Source organism: Scardinius erythrophthalmus (assembly GCF_964197995.2).
Source record: "Scardinius erythrophthalmus genome assembly, chromosome: 8".
NCBI classification, from domain to species: domain Eukaryota; kingdom Metazoa; phylum Chordata; class Actinopteri; order Cypriniformes; family Leuciscidae; genus Scardinius; species Scardinius erythrophthalmus.
In genome coordinates this window covers 19,211,773-19,238,338 of record NC_138228.1, presented here as the reverse complement: position 1 = coordinate 19,238,338, position 26,566 = coordinate 19,211,773, and the positions used below count along the sequence as shown (strand labels likewise).

The 26,566-nt window shown below is 35.5% G+C and overlaps 2 protein-coding genes across 4 annotated transcripts; one reads left to right on the top strand and one right to left on the bottom strand.

Annotated features, from left to right (window-relative positions):
• Positions 1-570: 570 nt before the first annotated feature.
• Positions 571-7,994, bottom strand: nob1 (NIN1 (RPN12) binding protein 1 homolog). Its single transcript, XM_081372394.1, has 9 exons — positions 7,797-7,994; positions 7,148-7,280; positions 6,892-7,025; positions 6,739-6,810; positions 5,227-5,367; positions 4,837-5,127; positions 1,354-1,451; positions 1,076-1,220; positions 571-923 (listed from the first exon to the last, which is right to left on the bottom strand). Exons 1-9 carry the CDS (start codon positions 7,863-7,865, stop codon positions 657-659), a joined length of 1,350 nt encoding a protein of 449 aa, XP_081228520.1. The 5' UTR covers positions 7,866-7,994; the 3' UTR covers positions 571-656.
• On the top strand, positions 7,966-25,643 carry wdr59 (WD repeat domain 59; the record flags this gene model as incomplete). 3 transcript variants are annotated; one of them, XM_081372390.1, is made up of 27 exons in its annotated part: positions 7,966-8,032; positions 8,668-8,717; positions 9,525-9,660; positions 9,859-9,944; positions 10,234-10,314; positions 10,393-10,430; positions 10,525-10,613; positions 11,244-11,360; positions 11,464-11,541; positions 13,115-13,271; positions 13,369-13,448; positions 13,527-13,659; positions 14,348-14,472; positions 14,552-14,716; positions 14,802-14,903; positions 15,020-15,164; positions 15,254-15,323; positions 15,454-15,607; positions 17,671-17,727; positions 18,798-18,931; positions 19,100-19,181; positions 20,808-20,920; positions 21,030-21,180; positions 21,413-21,491; positions 22,516-22,639; positions 22,738-22,880; positions 24,358-25,643. In XM_081372390.1, exons 1-27 carry the CDS (start codon positions 7,979-7,981, stop codon positions 24,591-24,593), a joined length of 2,979 nt encoding a protein of 992 aa, XP_081228516.1. In that variant the 5' UTR covers positions 7,966-7,978. The 3 variants fall into 3 exon arrangements, with proteins under 3 accessions (XP_081228516.1, XP_081228517.1, XP_081228518.1); XM_081372391.1 differs by lacking the exon at positions 17,671-17,727; XM_081372392.1 differs by lacking the exons at positions 15,454-15,607; positions 17,671-17,727; positions 18,798-18,931; ... (5 more) ...; positions 22,738-22,880; positions 24,358-25,643 and having other exon boundaries at positions 15,254-15,327.
• Between the last annotated feature and the right edge of the window lie 923 nt (positions 25,644-26,566).

The window sequence follows — 26,566 nt, the reverse complement described above, 5'->3', positions numbered from 1 at the left end:
GCTGCGAAGCAAGCGAGTCTCAAGAGAAGCCAAGTTATCCCAGGTACATTTAGCAATATAGCAGATGAATTATGTATATTATGATGAACTATATGCCTTTCTCCACTGACGTTCTAAGTTGTTCAAAGCATTTCTAAGGATGCAAATTTTTAGTCTGACTCTGAGATTGCGAACAGGAACATAGTTTGTGTAACATTAGCAACACATCACTAGCTGTTAGATAAAGTCAAGCAAAATTCTCTCTTCCACTTCTTTCTAATCAGTTTCTCGTTCAAATATATATGGGTGAATTCAGCCAGTATTTCTCTTACCATTGTGCAGCGTTTACTACAGTAAAGTTGACCGAGTGGATCAGGTATTCTGAGCTGGTGTGAGTGAGTGGAGGCAGAGAATAATTTGCATATTCATGGATCCACTTATACTAAATGAAGCAAGGGTGTAGAGTTCCATTCAACCTATTAAAAGCATCGAAGATTTTTTTTTGTCATTTTGGTGATAAAAGGGATAAAAGTATTAACTACAGGGGGACTTTAAGGTTAAGAGAAAGATGAAACTGAGGATTCAGATAAATCAATATAAAACATTTTAATTAATTTTTTCTGAATTCAACGTTTCAGGCTTTCAGTCCAGATTCTGCAGGTAGTGTGAGAACACAATCACTTCTTAACAAATTTTTTGCGTGCTGCATTTGGATTTGTCCGTCGTCTTCCTCCTCCGGTCTGGGTGTCCCGCAGGTGTAAGCTTGCTGACTTGCTGTAGACATCGTGCTCAGAGAACGGCGAGCTGCCGGCCAGGTAATCTGGGTCAAACGCATCAGTCTTCTGCCGAGCTTTTTTAGACAGCCTCTGCTGGGGGAAACGCTGATCTTCCACCAGGTGCGGGTTGCTGGCGTGTTTTCCTCCTTGAGGCAAAGGTAAAGAGTGCTGCGGAGGACCGGAGAAGAGACAAACCATACGTCCATGTCACTAACATTTATTTATATGATACTACTAATAATACAAAAATGATGAACCAAATTAACATGATGCATTTAGCTTATAAACAACATTGAATTTATCATCAAAACATTACTCACTCTCTTCCCCTTTGGATTCAGCACTTTGGGATTTCTGGAAAAATGCATCTGCATGGTGGTGTCCTCATTCACTGTGACAGCAACCTTCTTCAAGGTGTCATGCCCACAATTTGGACAGAAAGATTTGTTCATATTTGTTGTTGTCCTGAAAAAAAACAAAAAAAACAACAATGTATATGTAATTACAGTATCCATGTTACACACATCACATATTATTATAAATGTGTAATTAATGCTGCTACAAAATAGTTATTTTCCGAGGTGAATCCATCACTCACTTGAAGCAGGCATGACAGCGCAAAATATAATTCCTGGTATTTTTAATGAGCATGCCATTAACAGACAGCACATGCAGTCCAATCTGAATCAGAACATTCTGTAAGGAAAACAAAATGATTTTGTTGTGACAAAATAATAGACATAACTTGTATAAAATAGACTGAATGCATTTCTATCGTTACATATTTTTTGAAGTCGTCCGTATTACAGTGTAATGTAATTATACATTTAAGTAAGTAATATGAACTAACTATGGCCTGGTTTCACAGACAGGGCTTTATTAAAGGAAAACTCTGACTTTTTGGGACTTTAGCTTATTCACAGTATCCCCCAGAGTTAGATAAGTCCATACATACCCCTTTCATTTCTGTGCGTTCTGTAAGTGTTATTTGACGCGCCCACCGCTAGCCTAGCTTAGCACAAAGACTGGATGTAAATGGATAATGGTAGCATACTAATCCCAATAAGTGACAAAATAATGCAAACATTTTCCTATTTACATGTTGTGATCTGTATAGTCACAGCGTGTACAAATAACAAGTCTATATGAGACAGAGACCATTTTTAATCGTATAAATACTGGGAACTATATTCTCACTAGGCGTAGGAGCACAGCTAAATCAACAACAGGGCGTCTCGTGTGCTGCGCTAATCACTCCGCCCAAGTAGCCACTCCGCCCAAGTAGCTGTGCTCCTACGCCTAGTGAGAATATAGTTCCCAGTATTTATACAATTAAAAATGGTCTCTGTCTCATATAGCCTTGTTATTTGTACATGCTGTGACTATACAGATCACAAAATGTAAATAGGAAAATGTTTGCATTATTTTGTCACTTATTGGGATTAGTATGCTACCATTATCCATTTACATCCAGTCTTTGTGCTAAGCTAGGCTAGCGGTGGGTGCGTCAAATAACACTTACAGAACGCACAGAAATGAAAAGGGTATGTATGGACTTATCTAACTCTGGGGGATACTGTGAATAAGCTAAAGTTCCAAAAAGTCGGAGTGTTCCTTTAAGATTAATTCAGGATTAGGCCTTAGTTCAATTAGGACATTTGATAGTGTGCATCTTGAGACAAAACAATAGCACTGACAGATATGTCAGTTTTTATGCAAGTTTATTTCAGTTAAAGAAGCTCAAACATGCATTTTAGTCTGGGACTAGGTTTAAGCCTTGTCTGTCAAAACCGGGGGTATACTTACTATAGGGTTAAGATTAAGGTTTGGTATAGGTTTAGCTGTATAACTTATATTTATTACTTTAGTAACTAAATGTAACATGTAACAGGGACAACATAAAATAACATGTCACCATTTCTACTATTAAATAATACATGTAGCTGTAAAACAAATATTTGTCTGAAAGAAGAATGTCATATACACCTAGGATGGCTTGAGGGTGAGTAAATCAGGGGCTAATTTTCATTTTTGGGCGAACTATCCCTTTAAATCATAAATCAGGGTTTTTCCTGCATAGAGAATTATGAGGCGGCCGCCTCCGTAAAATTTCGTGCCGCCTCCGGCTCTCGACAAAATTCGGACAGTCACATGGTCAGATACAGTTTTTCCACCGTGATGGTTCTGTTGCGGTTACCGGCTTGTGTCCATTCTCAACCCGTATAGTGCTGCGCGGATCGCGGATAATCCGCAGGTCGGGCGGGCCAAGTAATACAAACATTCCATTCCAATTAATCGAGGGTGGATGACCGATAAATTATAATGTTTTGAGTTTAATAAAGACACGGAACTCTCATCACGGTAAAACGAAATGAACGTGCGTCACTTTTACTTTCGTTTTCAACAACGTAACGTTAATTCTCTTCAGGGAAAACCCATCAAGGAAAATATCAAGGCTTGACAATAACGCTTGTCTGGGACACGTGTTTTTTTTTTTCTTTTTTTTGAAGGGAAAAGTGAGAGAGAATTGTACTACTTGTCCAACCGAACAAATACCCTGATTAAAACAATTTTTTATTTAAAAATAAAAAATATCTAGGGAATCACCGAAAATGTGAGGATGATTCTGTTTAATTTAATTTAATGTAAGTGGCGATTGATAGCCTATAGTTGATAATAATAGGCCTACCTAATGTACTGACGGTACAATGTTGCAACAATGTTGTTAAGAATGTTGTTAAGAAACAATAGCCTAGGCTACACACGACGAGAGTGCTGTTTTCCTGAATGCCATCAAGACTGAAACCGAGACTGATTTCATAACAGTTCTTTAAACAGTTAAAATTAAGTCACTTACATTTTAGACGCAATGACTGCGTTTTTGTTCTGTTTCTGCAGCGAAAATAGTTCCAAACAAAGATCACGCACCATCGCGCATCTCACAGCAACGAACACTTGAAGCATTACTGAATGATTCAGCGTTTCGAACGAATCGGTTGAGTCAAAAATTCAATGATCCATTCATAAACTGCCTCACTCTGAATAAATCAGCCGTTTGAACAAATCGTTTGAATGAATGACTCAATGACTCGCTAATTAAGACGGTCGCCTGCTGCCTCCTACTGGCGGTTTAGTTTCATAAAGTATCATTCTTTTCAATATTCCTTATTTGTATATTCAAAAATATTTAAATTAATCTCATTTAATACAGTTATAATATTTAATGTAAATTATTTAATTTGATTGGTAACAGCCTGTGTCTTATTATTTTAATTGAATATATTGATCAAATTTAAGAATTTGAAATGAAAAATGGAGCATGCATGTAATAAAATTAGGGGGGAAATGCCCTTTATATAAGGTACAAAAAAATGTAAAAACAGGAAATGTAATTTTAAATAAAAGTTCATTTTAAATCAGCCTACTTCAGTGTGATATGTTACCATCATGCTTAACACTGAGAATTTGAATAATTGTAATGTGGTGATCAGATGCAGATAACTAAATCAAAGAATATGGGCGGTTTGCGGGTGGATTATTTATTTTTAACAGTGGATTCGGGTGACTCAAAGTGCACCAGATTAATGAATTTATCTTTAAAATGTACAAAATTTTCTTCCGGGGGGCATGCCCCCGGACCCCCCTAGAGGTACCGAGCTACACCCACAAAAATAAATGTGGGAAACACATTAGGCTATATGATGCCCAACAAAAAATACCTTATTATTAAAATACATTATTAGGATTTTACCACCTCCGCCTCATTTTGAGCCAGGAAAAACCCTGATAAATAGATACAACTTTTGCTTTTAATAGTGTTAAATGTTGAAATTAGCATTAACTAAGATTAATAAATGCTGCAGAAGTGTTTTCATAGTTAGATTATGTTCTAACTATAGTAGTTAATTTTAACAAATGGAACCTTATTGTAAAGAATGCTTGTTTTCATAATCTAGTAACTTTTTTTAGATTTTATCTGCTGATGTAAACAAAGCCCATGGTTGGGAAAATATAATATTATAAAATTTGTGAAAAAGTTTTAAATGATTATTTCCAATGTCTAATGAATGACCACAAATACCTGCATGGCAAAGTCAGTGGTCATGCAGCCCACTTTGACGTCTGCTGAGGGTACCCAGTTACCAGCATCCATCTGGACTCGCTTTATGTTGCTGGGAGTAATCCAACCGCCACCATCCTCATCTTCTTCCTCCTCCTCCTCCTCCGCATCATAATCATCATCATTGCTTTGTTCTCCTTCCTCATGTTGGTCTCCTTTAGTCCCGTCGTGTTCTTCAGATTCAGTTGCGCGACAGTCAGCGGACAGATCAACAGACTCTAGTTTGTTTGTAACTGTGATTGCGTCAGCCGCCTACGGAGAAGGAAAGAAAGAAGGAAAACACTTAAGTTCAAAATATTTAATTGTCTAACGTGATTGTGGCAGTGGTTTAGATGTTGTCTGTTTCCTCACCAGCATTTCCAGTATATCAGCCTCAATGCTGGGCAGAGGATTCCTCCAAAAATGAAAGCTGTTGAATTGTGAACTATCAGGGTCTCGTGGCTCATTAGCAGTAGCTGATCTTTGGACAACTGTTCCTGGTTTACCTGATGACTTTTTTGGAAAAAAAGCTTAAATTAATAGGTGGATAGCCTCCCCCAATTTTAGGTAGATCTGCATTATTAATACACATTGTCAACCAGTGAGGCATTTCAGCGGTTTGCTTTTTTCTTTTAAGGGTAAGTTCAGGTTTCTGAACCAGCCATAGGCAGCAATGTCATTGCAACATTCAAGGCCCAGAAAAGGTAGTAAAGATGTCATTAAAATAGTCCATGTGACTATAGTGGTTCAACCTTAATGTTATGAAATGCAGCAGTGCATCATTGTATTTTGTGTATCAGAATAATTAATCGTGTCATTGCGCTGATGCCATTGTATAAGTGTCCTTATTTGCACATATGTATATTTCATTTGAAGAAAACATAAGATGAAATATGTGCGCATACTCGATGCTGGTTCCTGTTTGGAGCACTACAGTATATGAAAAACGTCTATACAAACTTGAAACATGCCTGCTCCGGTCTGGATATGAACTGTAATGCGCATTGCTAAACTCATCGCACTGTTCCGTGCAGAAACCACTCTCATGCGTGTTCTGTGTGTTGTTGCATATTAAATGTTGTTACGGTCATATTTTCCATGTGTTGGTAGTCAAACTCCACCTCTGACAGCATCGGGGGGTAAATGCAAACAACACTTTTGTGTTACTGTACTGAGGAAACATACACTTACGACTCTGAAGTCTGAATGACAACAAAGCAAAGTTGAACAGGCAGAGCAGTTGTGAACGAACAGCGCTGAAACGATCTTTTGAATGACATGACATTTTAATTCTCTAGTGTAATGTGATCTCATTCATTATACAGCACAGTGATTGGATTAAAAGAGTTCATTCTCATGAATAATGCGGAGAAAAGCTCAGAAACTGATGACATAGACGTGTACTCTCCAGCAACGGCACACCTATGAAATTGGATCAACTTTGCTTTTTAAAGGGGTGGTATAATGCCCTTTTCATAAGATGTAAATTAAGTCTTTGATGTCCCCAGAGTGTGTATTGTTAAGTTTTAGCTCAAAATACCCCACAGATATTTTTATATAGCATGGTAAAATGGTCACTTTTTGAGGGTGAGCAAAAACGCACCATTTTGTGTCTGTTCCCTTAAATGCAAATGAGCTGCTGCTCCCATCACAGGGGGCGGAGCTTCAAGAGCTTGCACTCACAAAGACATGCACTGAAAATTTCAAACACTTTTAGCATTTTATGTTCAAACCAAAGTCAGAAAGATGGAGAGACTCAAGAAGAAGTGACATCATGTAGACAGGGTTTCATGACCCTGTATCAAATCAAAATGGAATAAGCCTGGGAAATTCATTTCGATGACATTATTCAAATATAGATTGCATCTGCAAGTAATGGCTTACTTTTGATGGTAGATGGAAACCAGCAATGCCAACAGGAGTCTCTGGATGTCTTTGTGTACTGCAAATTTCAACCTAAAAAATGAATAAAACCGAGTCTTAAACCAGAACAAATGTGAATGCATGTGAATTAAAATCTGAATTAAACATCAGTACCTTTTTCTCAGGTTCTTTCTTCAAATGGTCAGTTCCTACATTCTCAATTTCCAGTTGATAAGTCAGAGCCAAGACCTTGATGTCTGTTGCTGAAAGACTGGGATAGTCTCCAGTCTTTTTAGCAAATTCTGTCACTGTGATATAATAAGTAAATAAAAAAATAATATGCATAAGTCACCAACCATAACACATCTCCAGCACCCAAATAAAGACTTTTAAAGTAAGATGCATCAGCAATGGTAAAAATTGTTATTACCAAATCTTATGTACTCTGGAAATGGTTCTTTGAAATTGAGCTTGTATGGCAAAAAAGCCAAGCTCCTTTTAGTTGGTTTATCCCGGATTTCATCAACAACATCCTTCGAGGTATAAATGTTCCTTCCAATTTCCTAAAACAAAGTAAAACACAAACAAACATGTGACCACGGATAAAATGCATGCTTTCATTTTGGGTCTGGTATGCATTATACATGCAGGAGCACATACACAAACAAACAAACAAAAAGCAACATATAAACAAATTATGTGAATACATTGTATCACTTATAAACTTAATGTATTAATAAGTTGTCCAACCGGGAGGTGTCAGGCTGTCAGCATTCTCCATGGTGCTGAATGATTGAATTTATTGATGCGCCATGGCAAATTGTACTCAAACATTTTAAAATACACTAATGTACAACTATGGAACACTGTGGAAAAACGTGGCATTACCATGATATTTTCTGTTAGTGTGTCACAATCGTGCCTACATACAATGCGTCAATTATTTATTCTAAATTATAGTAACTTACACACACTGCACCAGCATGCACATATCAGTTTCGTCATTTATCCGGTGTCAAACTGACATTTCTGGACAGCAGTATTAAAAAGAGAAGCCAACTTTATCAACAATAACTCACGTGCAGAGAAGCCCTTTTAATAAAAGCGCCAGCATCTGCCACAACATGCTCCACCATGGTCGCCTCCATCTTGACAGTATGGGTGAAGAAGAAGCGTGCGCAGCTTCGGACGTGAACTCTCGCGAGAAGACGCTATTGTCCCGTTAGTTTTACGTAATTTGTTGACGTTCTGGTGGGTAAAGATGGCGGCCCGCTGGAGTAGTGAGAATGTGGTGGTGGAGTTTCGAGATGCACAGGTACAGTCACTACACCTGCACGCATGCATTAGGTGCGTTAGAAGTGTAGCTTTCTTAAGCATTAGAGCAATAAATATGCACAGCTGTCATGTCAATCCCGCGCGACGTATTTAAAACTTTCAATTGAATGACAATCTTCGTTTATTAAGATGTGATGCTCTTACAAACTTATCATGGTAAACATTGTACTTTCAGTTATTATTATTATTAATTACAATTATTACAATGAACGTGTTGTCAAAAAAAGATTTTGCTACTATTAGTAGTAGTAATGAGTTCCCAGCAGGTGTTTAGTCATTTTATAGAGATCCAACATAAGTAACATACATACATGATTGAGAATTACAGTGCAGAGTATTTCGATATATGTTACACATAACATGTCTGAATGTCATTAGAATTAACATTTGATATAAATATAAAACTAAGTGTCATTAATTTTAAAGATAGTACGACCAGTTTACAATGTAAATATATGTTTACAAAAAACACTGCAATAGTGTTTGGACCATAGACTGTAAAAAATAGGTTTGGACTAGACAATAACAAATACATTTAGAGGGGTAAAAAGACAAATGTATACAAAATTTTTTGCAGTTTATGTGTTGTGTCATGACAGACTTTTCTGTTTTCAGGCTACTGCTATGTCGGTGGACTGTCTCGGCCAGCATGCTGTTCTATCAGGGTGTGTAGCGTTGGCTATAATGTCACATCATCATGTGGAATTATGAACGCACCCTTATGCATCAGCAGTAGCATAGTTTTATATGCTGCATCTACATCCCTTTTCTATTGAAGCCAGTTTCTGCCACATAAAAATATAAATCATAATTATAATATAAAAAATTATCATAATATTGAAATTATGACTTAAAAAATAGTAATTATGACAAAAAGTCAAAATTATGACATACTAAGTGATAATCATTACATAAAAAGTATATCACTATGTCATAATTATAAAGTGTACATCTTAATTTTAACTTTTAATCTCGTAATAATGACTTTGTCATAATTATGACTTTTTATTTTATTATTATAATTTACACTAGCATAATAGCATTTCTTTTTTATGTGGCAGAAACGGGCTTCCATAATTTTCTATGGAAGCCCATTTCCACCACATAAGAAAAAAAATTATGACATAAAAAGTCAAGATTATGATTTAAAAAGTCGTAATTATTATGACAAAAAGTCAAAATTATGAGCAAACTTTTTATCTCATAATTTTGACTTTTTAATCTCTTAATTATGACTTAGTATGTCACAATTTCTACTTTTTATCTAATTATTTTGTATTTTTATCTCATAATTATGACTTTTTATGGCATAATTATAATTTACACAAGCCTATCTTTATCTTTTGTGGCAGAAGTATGTTTCCGTACTTGTCATATCTCTATTTTTAAGTTTGTAAATGCCTTTCTACATGCATTGTTATACCACACCGTATTTACATTTTTCACGTGTGATTTTTATTTTATTTTAATAGGAGGCGATTCTTATATGTTGTAAATCTGGAGACACCGTCCGAAGCTCCACGCAAAATCAGCCGCCAGAGCAAATGGGACGTTGGGACAGTTCAGTGGAATCCGCACAAAACCGAGGCCCATTTATTTGCTGCATCTGTACGTGAAGTAGTTATTATATCTATTGCCGATTAATAACAGTGTCATAATGATAGGTCATATTTATTGGTTCACATGTCTACCAAGTATTTATTTTATGATTATTATTTTTTTTAAGAAAAAGAAACCTTTATTTATCCTACAATGGGGAAATTCGTTTTTATATTGTAAATATACATTTTCCTTATCTTCGCAAAGAGTAATCAGCGAGTTGACCTGTACGTTTGGCGTGATGGATCCGGTGAAGCACATACGTCTTTGCAAGGCCATACACGTGTTATAAGGTAATACAGATCACGTCATGCTGAAATGCTACTTATTCAAACAATGACGAGACAATGCATGATCAAAAAAAGTGCATACCTTATCTTTATATCCTTGCCAAATGTAAACTATACTATAGCTATAAACAGTTATCATCATGAATATGTAAATCTGCTTTTAAACACTGTTTATTGAGAGTTGATCTCACTTGAGTATGTATATAATACATTCTAATAACAAATAATACATGAATATAAGTTTTTTTTATGTGGTTTTATGTTTAAACCAAGACTTTTTGCACTGTTTCAGTGATTTAGACTGGTCGTGGTTTGATCCAGAGTTGCTTGTCACGAGTTCTGTGGACACATACATTTACATATGGGACACAAGGTGAGCGCGGAGAAAGAACACATGACGAAGAGTTTGTGGAATATTCCATGTTTTACGCTTTTCTCTTTTGATTTCTAGGGACACGCGAAAACCAACCGTGGCCCTTTCTGCCGTGGGTGAGTGCAAAGACTCAATGGGTCCGTATATAATTTATTAGTCAATACTTTTATTTATTCTTTTGACATTTTTTGCTCTTCCTCTTTGTTTTAGCCGGAGCCTCTCAGGTGAAGTGGAACAGACGGAATCACTATTGTTTGGCATCAAGTCATGATGGTGATGTCAGAATCTGGGACAAGAGGGTGATTACGTCATTCTGTTACTTTTATCAATTCTGTGTCGTTTATCAATCAGATCTTTGTTCGACTGTCAATCTGTTTACTTACCATTTAAAAGTTTGGGGACAGGAATTTGTTACAAATGTTACCAAAAACTTCTATATATAAAAAAAATGCTGTTCTTTCTATTCATTGAAGAATCCTGAAAATAAAAAGTATCACAGTTTCCAAAAAATATTAATAAGCACTACTGTTTTCAACATTGATAATAATAAGAAATGTATATTTAGCAGTAAATCAGTATATTAGAATGATTTTTGAAGGATCATGTGAGACTAAAGACTGGAGTAATGATGCTTAAAATATAAAATGTGGCTTTGTCATCACAGGAATAAATTACATTTTAAAATATATTCAAATACTACTGCTTTTGTTTTTTAATAAATGCAGATTTGGTGAGCATAAGGATCTTCTTTCAAAAATATATAAAAATTCTCTATCCCAAAGTTTTGAATGGTAAACTGAAATCTCATTGTTTCCACATCCTGCATAAATAGTTGTATTTAAAAAAAAAGTTTTGATCAATTGAGAAATTAGTATTTAAAAGCTTATCTGTTGCAGATATTGTTTTTGACTGATTGTAGTGTGTTTCAGAAACCCAACACTGCAGTGGAATACGTAGCCGCCCACCTGTCAAAGATTCATGGTCTGGACTGGCACCCTGATAATGAGTACATCCTGGCTACTTCCAGTCAGGACAACTCTGTTCGGGTGATTATTATCACAATTATTGATCATATTGTTCACATTCTATTGTGTTTGCTGCAGTTTAACTCATACCTGATTCTGTGTCTATACTGATTTACCCCTAAAGTTCTGGGATTACAGACAACCCCGGAAGTACCTTGATATCTTGTCATGTCAGGTGCCTGTGTGGAAGGCCAGATACACGGTACAATACAAATCATTATTTTAAATGTGAAGTTTAAGTAAAATAATGTTTTTATCTATTTAAATTGTCGAGTAAAAATATTTCTTGTCACAATTTTTAACCAAATTTGTTGATGTTGCGACAATTACACCACCGGTTAAAAGTTATAAATAATGAATAATTAAGATTTTGCAATGTTTTTGAAAAAAGTTTGAAATTGTTTTGAAAAATACTCACAAAGACTGAATTTATTTGATCAAATATGTGACCCTGGACCATAAAACCAGTCTTATGGGTCAATTTGTTTAAACTGAGATTTATACAAGCTTTTCATTGATGTATGGTTTGTTAGGATAGGACAATATTTGGCCAAGATATAACAATTTGAAAATCTGGAATCTGAGGGTGCAAAAAAATCGAAATATTGAGAAAATCGCCTTTAAAGTTGTCCATTTCTGTTGGCGATTTTGCTGCATCCATTCACAAAAATACATTATTGATATATTTAAGGTAGGAAATTTACAAAATATCTTCATGGATCATGATCTTTACTTAATATCCTTATGATTTTTGGCATACAAGAAAAATCGATAATTTTGACCCTTACAATGTTTTGTTGGCTATTTCCACAATAATGCCCGTGCGACTTATGACTGGTTTTGTGGTCCAGGGTCACATATATGGTAGAAACAGTAATATTGTTAAATATTATTCCAATTTAAAATAATTGTTTGCTTTTTATATATATTTTCAAATGTAATTTATTCCTGTGATGCAAAGCTGAATTTTCAGCATCATTACTCCAGTCTTCAGTGTCACATGATCCTTCAGAAATCATTCTAATATGCTGATTTACTGCTCAAGGAACATTTCTTATTTTTATCAGAAATGCATTAAATTGATTTTGTATATATTGAATATTTTGTATTTTGTGAAGTGACAGTAAAGACATTTATAATGTTACTTAAGTTTTCTATTTCTAATGAATGCTGTTCTGTTGAGCTTTCTATTCATTCAAGAATCCTGAAAAAAAATACACAAACATTGATAATAATAAGAACCATTAATTATTATTAAACTAGGGATGGGCATTTTTCAGAAATACTGTATTCGAATATTCAGGTAAAAAAAAAAATCAAATATTTGAATATTCGTTTATTTAAATGTCATTTAACGAGAAAGACGTTATTTTTAAGTTGAAGTTATTTTTTATCGTTTTTGTCACCATTTCTGAACAAGCTTACATTAGGCAATATACACGACAAGCTTACTATATATCTTAAGGTTTTCTTTTAGTTGAAAACATTAAACAATATGTGTAAAAAAAAAAAAAAAAAAAAGAACAAAAGAATAAGAATTGTTGTTATGTGTTGTTGTTGTATTGTTTGTTGAGCCTTTGTCTAAAGACAAATTTCTACCCCTGTGGGGATAGACAATAAAGTTTTGAATTGAATTGAATTAATTATTCAAAAGTTTTGATTGATAGTGAACTTTTTTCCCTTATTCTCGCACCAATGAAATGTAATGTCAATGTAATTCAAGTAAAGATGAATTTTCATGTTGTAAAGTACTCACTACATCCTCTTCCATTCAGCCCTTCTCTAACGGACTGGTTACGGTGATGGTTCCTCAGCTACGGCGAGAGAACAGCCTCCTCCTGTGGAGCACGCTGGAACTGAATAGTCCCGTTCACGCGTTCGTGGGCCATGATGATGTCGTGCTTGAGTTTCAGTGGAGGCCGCAGAAAGAAGGTGAGAGGAGCAACCAGTAGATGATGATAAATCTGCTAATGACTTTGACTTTAGGAACGGACTATCATTGTCTTGCACCATCCATTCTGTATTTTAGGTTCCAAAGACTGCCAGCTGGTCACATGGTCCAGAGATCAAACCCTGAGGATATGGAGAGTAGATCCTCAACTCCAGAAGGTGATGCTCATGAAGTCAATCCTTTCTCTATGGCTGGTGGCTTTATGTTTGAGACTGATGGTGTCATGCGCTCTGTAGCTGTGCTGTGCCAACGACATCATGGACGAGTTGATGGAGGGCTTGACTCTCACCACAGAGACGGAGAAAACTCTGAGGTCCCAAGACTCCGAACCTCCACTGAGTCCAGGATTCACAGCTGACAACTCACAAGGTGAAAAAGATTATTTGCTCTGACAGTGATTTGATGCATTATGGTTAATTTATTTAATTATCCCAGTTCAATTCATAATTATTTTCTAAAATATCCTGAGTACATGAATGTAATTATGAGCACTGTCTGTACGCCTGTTTTACCATTTTATAGTTAACATACAGTATACATTGTATTCTGGTTATTTACATACAGTTATATTCTATTTGGTTGTGTGGCTGAATAGAATAGAATACAATACAATACAATACAATACAATAGAATTATAATAAAGAAATAAATCTCTTCACAGAAAGTAGATTAGTAATTCATATTTAGTAAGTAATTTTCAAACCGTTATTTAAATATTACTGTTTATACTGTATTTTTTTTATCAAATAAATGCAGCCTTGGTAAGCAGAAAAGTCTAAAGCATTCAAAAATCGTATCAACACTGAATTTTTGAATGGTATTGTGTAGAATAAAGCATAAAAGATGCACAAAAAGTAAATTGTGGATTAACTAATATTGAAAATGTATTTTTTATAAGAAAGGATGCATTGAATATCTTTGTTATTTTTATTGATTACTAAATCTCTTTATTCATGTTTTGGAATTTCACCTTATCCACTTTATGGTGATGTGAAAAATGGTAGATGTTCCAGTCAGATCCTGGTTTTAATAAATGTAAATTGCTGTCTGTCCACAGATCAGTTTGACGGCCCTCAGTCCGGTCTGTCATCCAGTGGTAAGAATGATGTACCAGGTTTGCCTCAGACTCTGCAGCAGGAGTTTTCTCTAGTCAACTTACAGATTCGCAATGTCAATGTGGAGGTCAGTCATTGTAACTCTGATATTTGTAATGTCATGTTGCAGAATTATAGATAAGAAACTAACATTTTTGTTCTTGTAGATGGATGCCGTCAACCGCAGTTGCTTTGTGTCGGCCGACTGCGGAGCCAACCGAGTCCGTCTCGTTGTAAAGTTCCCTGCCCAATATCCCAACAATGCAGCTCCTTCTTTCCAATTTGTCTCTCCGACAAACATCTCGTCTTCCATGAAGACCAAGATACAGAAGGTTGAAACTGACACCCATCAAGCTTGTCTTAGCTTTTAGTCAATGTTTTGAACAATGTCATGTTGAAGCAGCAACTCTTTTATAGATCCTGACTGATACGTCACTTCAGAAGGTGAAGAGAAACCAGAACTGCTTAGAGCCGTGTGTTAGACAGCTGGTATCCTGCTTAGAGTCAGATGGAGTCATGGTGAGAGAATTTCACTTCTATACTCATCATTTCCAAATTGTTCAAATGATCACCAGCAAAATCATGATAGATTTTTCAAATCCCTGTTTCTCCTTTGTCTCCAATCCGATGTCCAGGAGGATGGTACAAACCCCTACGTGCTCACAAACCCGGTGACTCCTGCTCTTCCTGCTTTCCCTCGAGTAAGCAACACTTACGGCTCATACCAGGACTCCAACATCCCTTTTCCCCGGACCTCGGGGGCTCGCTTCTGTGGGACAGGTGGGTTGCAAAAATAACAGACCTTTTCCTTTTTCCTTTTCCTATTATATTTATATATATTTATTTTATCAACTTAATTTTCCCATTAGGTTCCTTGGTTTATTTCACACGGCCAACGACTATGCATCGTATGGCCCCTCAGACTGAACCTACTCCCAGGTGAATATTCAGTCCTGTTTGCTTGTTTTATCTGAAACATGATGTTATATTATTATTTGATTGCAATGGAAGACAGGTTAGCATGTGTTGATGACTATGATCATAAGATGAAGTCTTTGTTTATGTGCAGGTCACTGTCGGCTCTCTCGGCGTATCACAGCGGGGTGCTGACGCCCATGAAAATGCGAACAGAGTCTCAGACCACCCTGAGGCTGTACAGCGGGAGCCCAACACGCACAGACAAAGATCAAGTGTCCATATCGTCCTTCTACTACAAAGAACGGGTGAGACTCGTCACACAGGACTGAAATTAGCTTGTCTTGGAAATTTTGTTTTAGCTCAACAAGGCTCACTTTTTCAGCAGCTTTGATCAGGTGGTTAAGGTTTGTATGGTTAGCAATAGCAGTTTATTTATTTAATATTTTATTTTATTTTTGTTTCATTTCATGAAGTCTGCTAAAAGTGAAATGGACGTATGTTTGCCTGTCTGAAGAAATTTTAAAATGTGTTATGCTTTGGATATTTTCACTACCATAACCAGGGTTTGAAAATCAACTGTGGCGGGTAACGCTGTCAAATCACTAGCCAATTTGGCGTGTTACTATGTTTACTCACTTTGCTGGGGAAGTTCGTGTAGCCAAATCTGCGCAGGTTTAGCGCAAATACTCAACTCGTGAGTCATCATGATATAGTAAATGCAGCATATTGCGCAGAATCTGCGCATATCTGGCTTACTTGAACATGCCCATCACTACGCAACAAATAACGGCGCGCTTGTTCATTTGTATTGAAGCAATAGCGAAGATTAAAAAGCATTTGGTTAACAGAAAAGAAATTTTTATTTTCCAACATTCAACATTTTTTTGATTTTGCATTGTACTGTATTGATCTGTCCACCTAAAACACATTTTTGGTGATGAGGATGAAAGAGGAAAGGAGGAGATGGCTGGATGACAGTATTTTGTTTGAATAAGAAATTAATGTATGAAATCCAAATTTTCTAATATTTTTTCACCTTGATATATATATATATATATATATATATATATATATATATATATATATATATATATATATATATATATATATATATATATATATACAGGGTGGGCCATTTATATGGATACACCGTAATAACATGGGAATGGTTGGTGATATTAAAGTCCTGTTTGTGGCACATTAGTATATGTGAGGGGGCAAACTCCTCAAGATGGGTGGTGACCATGGTGGCCATTTAGATGTCGGCCATCTTGGATACAACTTTTGTTTTTTCAATAGGAAGAGGGCCATGTGACACATCAAACTTATTGGTAATGTCATAAGAAAAACAATGGTGTGCTTGGTTTCAACGTAACTTTATTCGTTCATGAGTTATTTACAAGTTTCTGACCACTTATAAAATGTGTTCAATGTGCTGCCCATTGTGTTGGATTGTCAATGCAACCCTGTTCTTCCACTCTTCACACACTGAATGGCCCCCAAGGTCTCCCGATCTGACCCCCTTAGACTTTTATCTTTGGGGTCATCTGAAGGCAATTGTCTATGGTGTGAAGATACGAGATGTGCAGCACCTGAAACTACGGATACTGGATGCCTGTGCTGGCATTTCTCCTGCGGTGTTGCTATCAGTGTGTGAAGAGTGGGAGAACAGGGTTGCATTGACAATCCAACACAATGGGCAGCACATTGAACACATTTTATATGTGGCCAGAAACTTGTAAATAACTCATGAACGAATAAAGTTACGTTGAAACCAAGCACACCATTGTTTTTCTTGTGACATTACCAATAAGTTTGATGTGTCACATGGCCCTCTTCCTATTGAAAAAAACAAAAGTTGTATCCAAGATGGCTGACTTCTAAATGGCCACCATGGTCACCACCCATCTTGAGGAGTTTGCCCCCTAACATATACTAATGTGCCACAAACAGGACTTTAATATCACCAACCATTCCCATGTTATTACGGTGTATCCATATAAATGGCCCACCCTGTATATATATAAGCTGTGACATAGATAATATGGTTAATTAATTTCTTTCAAGTTCTGAATGGCCAGTAACTTAATTTAGTAGCCAAATTGGCCGGTGAGTGAAAAAGTTCATTTCAAACCCTGACCGTAACCTGACTATTTAACTCCATAACATGTTTTTCTTCTTCTTCTTTTTTAAAGTGCTGAGTATTCTTGCTTTTCATCCCCTCCTTCCACCCGCTTGATCCACCGGTTTAAAAGCACCATTTTCACATTTCACTGTCACTGTTGTTTTCTGTGCTGTCTCTCTCCTGTTGAGTTTTGGTGGCATGTATCCCTCACTCATGTTGCTGTGGTCTGTTTTATCCAATCAGAAGCCCCCTCTGTCTACTCCCCGCCGCTGGTCTGTCCAGACTATTCATGACTGTCCGGTATTGACAACCGCCCCTCCCTACCACTTATTCTCTCTCTCATCTACTTCTTGCTCTAATGCCGAATGGCTTTTTTGCTGTCATGCATTTTCATGTATGGCACTTCACAGCTTACCATTTTGTGCTATATTTTCTGCTTTGAAAAAAACAATCATTACTAATTTGGTGTTACAGATCATAAAAAATGAAAGATCATGCCCTTTTTTACTCTTTCTCTGTTTTGATGCTGCATGTGACACTGTAACCCATCAGTTTGTAACATAAAAAGCAGCAATTTTACAGCCAAAAAGGGAGAAAAAAAACATTTAATTGTCAGGGATGACTTTAGTTACTAACTAACTAACTAACTAACTAACTAAATAAACACATTTGCACCCGGTTTCACAGATAAGGCTTAAGCCTAGTCCCAGACTAAAATGTATTATTTAGCTGTTTTACCTGAAAGCAACATGTACTGATATATCTTAAAATACATCAGTGTCATTGTTCTCTCTCAATATGAACACCAAAAAAAATGTGTTTCATGTTATAAAAGCTACTTAAATTTCCTAATTGAACTAAGGCCTAATCCTGGCTTAATCTAAACCCTGTATGTGAAACCGGGCCTCAATGTTTTATTTTAATGCTTAAAAGTTTAATTATATAATTTAATTTCATGACCGCTACTAAATATGTACGTCTGGTATATTTTCTCCATTTATCCATGGCAAATAACCCTAATGATATTTCAAATTTCAAATCTAACTGCTATGTTGATCTTTACAGTTTAAAAAAAAATGATTATAAAATATTTTTCTATATTTTAATATTTATATTTTTAAAAAATATATTTAATTTAATTTATTATATTAATTCTAATTCTAACATAACATACATAAATAATAATTTAATAAAAAAAAAAAATATATATATATATATATATATATATATAATGATTTATAATGTTGTTTTCAATGGGATTTTCTCTTACCGTCCACCCTGCATATTTACGACTTAATTTTTAATCTAAAGTATTTCATAATAATAAGCAGTGATTGATCGTGTTGTTTGTCATCAACATCGGTGTTCAGAAATCCCGCCGCTGGAAAAGCAAGCGAGAAGGAGGAGACTACAGCAGCAGACCCATCAAACTGTCTGGCAAAGTCATCATCCAGGAAATCTCATGTCTGCTTCCTGTGCACAAAGCCCTCGGGGAGACATACGTGTATGTTCTGTTTTCTTAGATAGCAAAGCATTCCAGGTCAATCATATTCAGATGATATCTCGCTTGTTAGGAACAGCCATAAATTACAGCATCAACTGGCAATACCGTGACATTCTTTTTGCTCAAATGTTGTCTTGATCCGTGGCATTTTTTATTTTTTCCCTTTAGGCTAAATGTTAATGACATACAGGACACGTGCCAGAAGAATGGGGCGGCAGCCTTAGCATTGGGCCGCAGGGATTTAGCAAAGGTATATGATATACACTAACTAGGAATAATTATGCTTTTTTAATGTTTCTGAAAGTTCATACTATAAACAAACATACACATTTTATAAAAAGATACAGTAATGTTATCAAATATTATTACAATTTAAAATAACTATTTTCTATTTAAACAGATTGTAAAATGTAATTTATTCCTGTGATATGCTGCTCAAGAAACATTTTTTAATAGAACCAATGTTAGAAACTTAAAGGAACACTCCACCGTTTTTTGAAATAGGGCTTATTCACCTTCTTTCCTACATTTAGATTGGTGGGCAAATGCATTTTTGTCTCAGTGCATGCATTGTTTTAGTTTGACGGGGTCGGCGCTAGCTTAGCTTAGCATAATGAATGGAATCCTTTGTTGCCAGCTAGCATGTTCTGAGTAAAAGTGATATAAATTTTTTTTAAAAAACACCTAATTACTTCTTGTGGCCTGCATATTCACAGCGAGTACAAATAGCGATGCAGATTAACAGATGCAGATGCAGATATTGACTTGGGACTATATTAGGGGGAAGTACAGGCGAAGCACTGCTATTTGGGCGCAGAGATATCACGCCCAAGTAGCAGTGCTTCGCCTGTGCTTCCCCCTAATATAGTCCTTAATATATAAGTCAATATCTGCCTAGGAAATCGCCTAGTGTTAATCTGCATCGCTATTTGTACTCGCTGTGAATACGCAGGCCACAAGAAGTAATTAGGTGGGGGTTTTTTTTTTATATATATATATCATTTTTACTCAGGACATGCTAGCTGGCAACAAAGGATTCCATTCATTATGCTAAGCTAAGTTAAGCTAGCGCCGACCCTGTCAAACTAAAACAATGCATGCACTGAGACAAAAATGCATTTGCCCACCTATCTAAATGTAGGAAAGAAGGTGAATAAGCCCTATTTAAAAAAACGGTGGAGTCAAGTGTTCCTTTAAGATTTTTGTGAAAACTGTAATACACTACCATTTAAAAGTTTTATATTTGTATTCAGCAATGACACATTAAATTGATCAAAAGTGACAGTAAAGACATTAATAATGTTACAAAAATTCAAATAAATGCTGTTCTTTTGTATTTTCTATTCATCAAAGAATCCTGAAATTAATGTATCATGATTTTCACAAAAATATTAAGTTAATAATAACTGTTTCTTGAGCAGCAAATCAGCATATTAAAATGATTTCTAAAGGATCATGTGACACTGAATACTGGTGTAATAATGCTAAAAATTCAGCTTTGCATCACAGGAATAAATGACATTTATTATTCAAAATATTTTCAAATAGAAAACTATTCATTTAAAAAGATTACTGTATTTTTGATCAAATAAATGCAGCCTTGGTGAGCATAAGAGACTTCTTTTGATTTCTTTCTTGATTTCGGACAAAACATTTAAATAAAATAAAATCTAAAAATTCAATAAGTGTGTTGCAACATACCGAAGGAAGAAACAATATCTATAAAGTGTTATAAACAATAATTGCAATATGTCCGCAAAGGAGTAGGATGAAGCCTTGAGGCTTTCAAAAACGTTTTTGACCTTTAGTGTCTTTTAACATGATTTCTGTACAGGCCATATTTACAGATTAATTTCCATGGTCCGTCTTCTTTAAGGTATGGGCACTTGCCTCAGCAGCCACAAATGTTGACCTTAGTCCCGACCCTGACCCTGATGCTGGAACTCCCTGGGCCAAACATCCATTTGGGCGACACCTGCTGGAGACATTGTGAGCTTGTAAACTGGTGACACCAGCATTTATGTATAATCTAGAGCTATAATTTATGAATGTGCCCTCGATTTCACATGAGCTTTGACTTTGTTTCTTTCCTCCACAGGCTTGAACACTACAGTCAGATGAGTGATGTTCAGAGTCTGGCCATGTTGTGTAGTGTGTTCAGAGGTCATGCCAGTCCTCAGGAATATTTCACTCTATACGGACATCAGCAACCACGACCGGCGATCTTCACGGCTTACCACTCCCGTTATGTACGTTTGTAAACCCAATTTATCAATGCAGGAATTCTGTACTAATTTGACTTTTGAGAGAAAGTTACACTGTCTTTCAGTTAAAATTAGGATGAGTGGTGTATTTCTTTCTAAAATGTGTGAAATATTTCATTTAATATTCTTGTATACCAAAGAGGTTGTTTTCAGCGTGATGTATGTGTAGCGCATCTTTGATTATTCCTTTGAATTTGTAATATTAATGCTCCTTTAGCCCAGTATCACCTCCAGTTCTGTGAATTCTGGATCGTGTTCAAGTACCTCAGACTCTGCAGTCGCTCCATGGAACATGGGTGAGAGATCATGGGTTTATTCATAGAGGTCACATTTGTACATGTTCTGTGTTTATGGAAGAAGCAAAATCTAGATCATGTGTAGTTCCATAACACTGATTTTTTATTATTCTCTTGTTTTGTCACACAACTGTGCATTTAACTATTCAGAGTTGACTGTTGCTTGGTTTATTGCTTATTGATTGAATGAAATTTGTGATATAAGAAAAATCGCATCAGTCATGTAACTAAATGTTGGTCAACATTTATCAATATATATATATTAGTTAGTAAGGATGATGATAATAACAGTGATAATTAATATATATATATATATATATATATATATACACACACACATACATAAATATATATATATATAAAATATTGTGATGATGATAATAGCAGTAATAATTAAAATAAATAAAATTATTTGGTGCACAATTAACGGAATTAATAATACATTTTAGATGACTATTATTAGTATTAATAATAACAATAATTATTATTACTAGGCGTGTCATCAAAAAACGATAAGAATTTGTCCGATTATTATTATTAGTAGTAGCAGTTGTAGTAGTATTGTTGTCGTTCTCTCATTTAAATAATAATGATAATTGTTATTATTATAATAATAACAATAATTATTATTTGTGGTATAAGTATTTTTAATATAACAATAATAATATGTAATCTATTAATACTATTTATTTACCAAGTTCCTATAAAAAACTAAAATTGCATACATAATTTATGGCCATAGTAATGCCCAGTCTGTACACATTCATATTTATCATACAAAACTCAATTTCTGAACTATTTTCAATTGTATCAAAATCCAGATTAGTTATGTTTGTTTTTCTTCTCCAGTTACATTTGTGCATTCAGCTGATTTATTTTTTATTTTTAATAACTCAAAGGAATTGTACCAAAATCATTTTAAAGTTTTAAAGTTTTATTTCTGAATTGTAATGGAATTATTTAGAACAAACATGTACATACTTCTGATCGTTGTTGTGAATTTTATTTGATTTATTTTCTTCAGTTGGACGTGAATCAGAACATGCTCCTCCCTGGGGAGAGTCGTCCCCAGATGACTATCGCTATTCAAACCAGATATGCACGGACCCCCGAGAACGAGAAAAAGAGCAACACGACATGAACAAAAGGTAAACGTCCTGTTCGACCAATGACACTGTGACACGCATCACATTATTGGCTTCACACGTTCAAAACGGGACTTTAAAGAGTTCTTTCTGATCCACAGATTATTAGACCCCTCCAACTCCTGGCAGTTTGATGATTTCAAGAAGTGTTACGGTGAGATCCTGCACCGTTGGGGCATGAAGGACAAGAGGGCAGAGGTGCTCAAATTTGTTTCCTGCCCTCCAGAGCCACACAAAGGCATAGGTAAGTTACAGGAATGGTTTAAAACGGCTTCTGGGTCATACAGTACTATCAGACTAGCACAGGAAATTATTTCATCTCATCCCTCAGTTTGTTAAAACAAGCAAAAAGTGTGTTTACCCTAATGCATTTACAACGGAGGTCCAGAGGTTTTAGAAGCAGAAATGTGCAGCTTAATAAGGCGCTTATGATAATTTTTCAGATAAAAATGTTTGTTTTTTGAGCTGTAAAGTTGTTTAAATCATCCATTTGGTGGTGGTACTACTGTTCTAGACAGTTATATATAAACTTCTGGTTATTTGTTACCAACGTAATTCCTTGGAGTATGTATTTCCTTACTTAAACAGCCTCTTTCTTATGGAAGCATGTTTCTGCTGTGAAAAAAAAAAATTAGAAAGTTAATTGGGTTTAAGTGCAACCAACTTCCGTTTTATAGTGCAGTTTTACGCAAAGATGAGCATAACCAATGTCTATCGCATATGCAGATTAATATCTCAATATTTAGACATTTAAATCGACTTAAATGGTAACAATAAAAAGAACTTGCTAGTTTAGCTGATTACCTCAAAAGTCCATAGATTTTGCTGTCAGTTCTGCAATTAACACTTTCTCCAACAAGCGGATGCAATAATACTCGTTTTCCTGTTTGGACGTGTAACTTTTGGCATAAAGCCTATTGCGACTTTTTATCTCACAATTCTTTTTTTCTCACAGTTGAAAGTTTATATCTCACCATTCTGACTTTTTTTCTCAGAATTGCGACTTTATATCTCAAATTTTGACCCATATAGGCCTAACTCGCAATTGCAAGTTAATTCTGATTTTAAAAAAAGTCAGAAATGCAAGAAAAATCGCAATTTTGGCTTTTTTCTCAGTTGAAATTGTGAGTTATAAAGTCAGAATTGTGAGATAAAAAAATTACAATTACCTTTTTTATTCTTTAATCCGTGGCCGAAACAAGCTGCCATACTTTCTGGTATTCAAGTTACCATGTTTACTAGTTTTGCACAGGCATGACAGTTCAAATATTGGTTATTAATTTGCATTGAGTCAGTAAGGTTTTTGTTTTTTGAAAAAAAGAATACTTTTTTTCAGCAAGGATGCATTAAATTGATCAAAAGTGACAGTAAAGACATTTCAGTTTCCTCAAAAACATTGAGCAGCACAATGTTTTCAACATTGATAATAATAAGAAATGTTTATTGAGTATATATGAATGATTACTTAAAGATCACGTGACAATGACAACTTTAAATAATAATATTTCACAATATTACTGTGTTACTGTATTTTATCATATAAATGCAGCCTTGATGAGCATGAAACTTCTTTAAAAAACATCAAAAACTAATTGATGAGTCCAAACTATTTTCTGATAATCAAACCCAGAGCATTCCTTTAGGGAGCAAAGTTTTTGTCTCAAATTTCTGGGATGTCAGCCAACGTTTAAGCCTTGTGGTCTCTTTGCTCTCATACGTAGAGTTCGGCGTTTACTGCTGCCACTGTCGTAGTCAGGCCCGCGGCACCCAGTGCGCCGTCTGCAAGCGCTTCACCTTCCAGTGCGCCATCTGTCACGTGGCCGTACGCGGATCCTCCAACTTCTGCCTGAGCTGTGGCCACGGAGGACACACCAGCCACATGATGGACTGGTTCCGCTCTCAAGAGGTCTGTCCCACCGGCTGCGGCTGCCACTGCCTCTTGCAAAGCACTTTTTGAACATTGAAAAGACTTCATCGTGACGTGCCTCAAAAACTCTTGGTACTGAAGGAACTCCTCGGTGGAGAGAAAACTGATTATCCCTGCGACTGTTCAAGGGTAGAATTATGTTCTAATGAGGAGCCGCAAATATCAGCCTTATAGTAGGTCAAACCAGCCTAGTTAAATTGTTATACAGTGCTATTTTTTGCACTTTTATACCTGGTGATTTGAGTAGAGCATATGATTGCTCTATAAGGTGCCAAGGAAACATTTGCTGAAAGGGAAAAGTTGCTGATTTTTATGGTTATGAATCAAAAATATTTTTCAAACGCTCTTTTCAGTTGAAACAAATGTTTTTCCTTTCAAAGGAGAATTGTTGTATGCTTTCGAAGGATTATCTAACATGTACAGTATGTGTGCCATAAATGAATAAATTTGACAATACAGTTATCATTGCTTCGTATGCCACTTGATTTGTTGTAGTAATATTGCTGGAAACACTTCTTTAACTCTCTTTTGTGAAGCGTATTCATAAGTGTATTAAATGCTTTAACTGTCATCACTACCTCATAAATAAATACCTTTTAAATCAATTTTTAAAAACTGAAATAAAGCAAGATTGTGTCAAACTTCTGAAGTTGTGTACTCAATGTCTGTATTAATTGTGGTCATCCATAACAGCAGTGTTGACATAGCTTATCACCTGCAAATGTGCCACAGTGTGTGTGTGTGTGTGTGTGTGTTTATTTTTCACATCCACAGTTCTGTATAAAGCAATAGACACATGACAGTCTTTTATAACAACCTGGAGCTGAACAAGCTCAGTGGAACAGTGGAGATAATAGTGGACTTCAGGAGAAACTCCCCCGACTCACCATCATCAGTGTTTCCTGGACTCTACCATCTCTCAGGGCCTGAAGTGGGACAATCACATTCTCAAAATCCAAATGAATCAAATGAGATTGACTCAGAAAAGACGTCAATGCACGCGTGTCACCTGATCCACAAATGCACATTACTTGTTGCATGCACATATTCTGACCTACATTAATACAAAATCAAGGTTGTGTATTAGCTTTTGTCTCTATTTGTACAAAATGCTGCACATTCATGCATTTCTGGATTTTGCACACAGAAGTTACTGCATTAGTTTAAATGTAATGACGCACATTTGTGAATTTGTCAAATAAATGGGTAGTTGTGCACACATTAATAATTAGCACCAGGCCTATTCATTTGTAGTTGTTTGTGTGGGTTGTGAAATGCTTAAAAACCGCAAAAAGAAAGTCTTAAAATCCAAATGAATCAAATGAGATTGACTCAGAAAAGACGTCAATGAATGCACGCGTGTCACCTGATCCACAAATGATGATACACTAATACAAAAGAAAACATTTGTATTCACAAAAATGTCTCTATTTGTACAAATTGCTTCACATTCATTCAATTTAGAATTTTGCACACGCAAGTTGAAAGGCATTTGGTTGTAGATAGTAAAACATATCTGCAACCTTTATCAAGTTCATGGATAATAGTGCTTGCACATGTTAATCATTTTGATACTATATTCATCCCATAAGAGAGTTGTCAGGAAAGTCTCAAAAACACACAAATCCAAGGCGATTCACACGTGAATGACGATTTGCACATTCACATTCAAGGATAGACTCGTACATTTTAAACATTCAAAGGTTTTTGTGCACAGTTGTACATCTACGAATTGTGTTTTGCATTTGTGAAGTGTATTTTATGAATATATAATTTTATTTTGCGCATGTGAATTGCTTTTTGTGAATATTTTTTTTTTTCACGCACGTGAATTTTTTTGTGTGTACGTGAATTAGATTTCATGCATGTGAAATTGTCTATGCATGTGTGAATCATGTTTTTTGCGTGAATTATATTTGAGACTAATCTGCTTCCATGAGAAGGTTGTGGTTTAAAAATAAACATTCTGACAGCTAAACATTAAGTCAGCTACACTATTTACT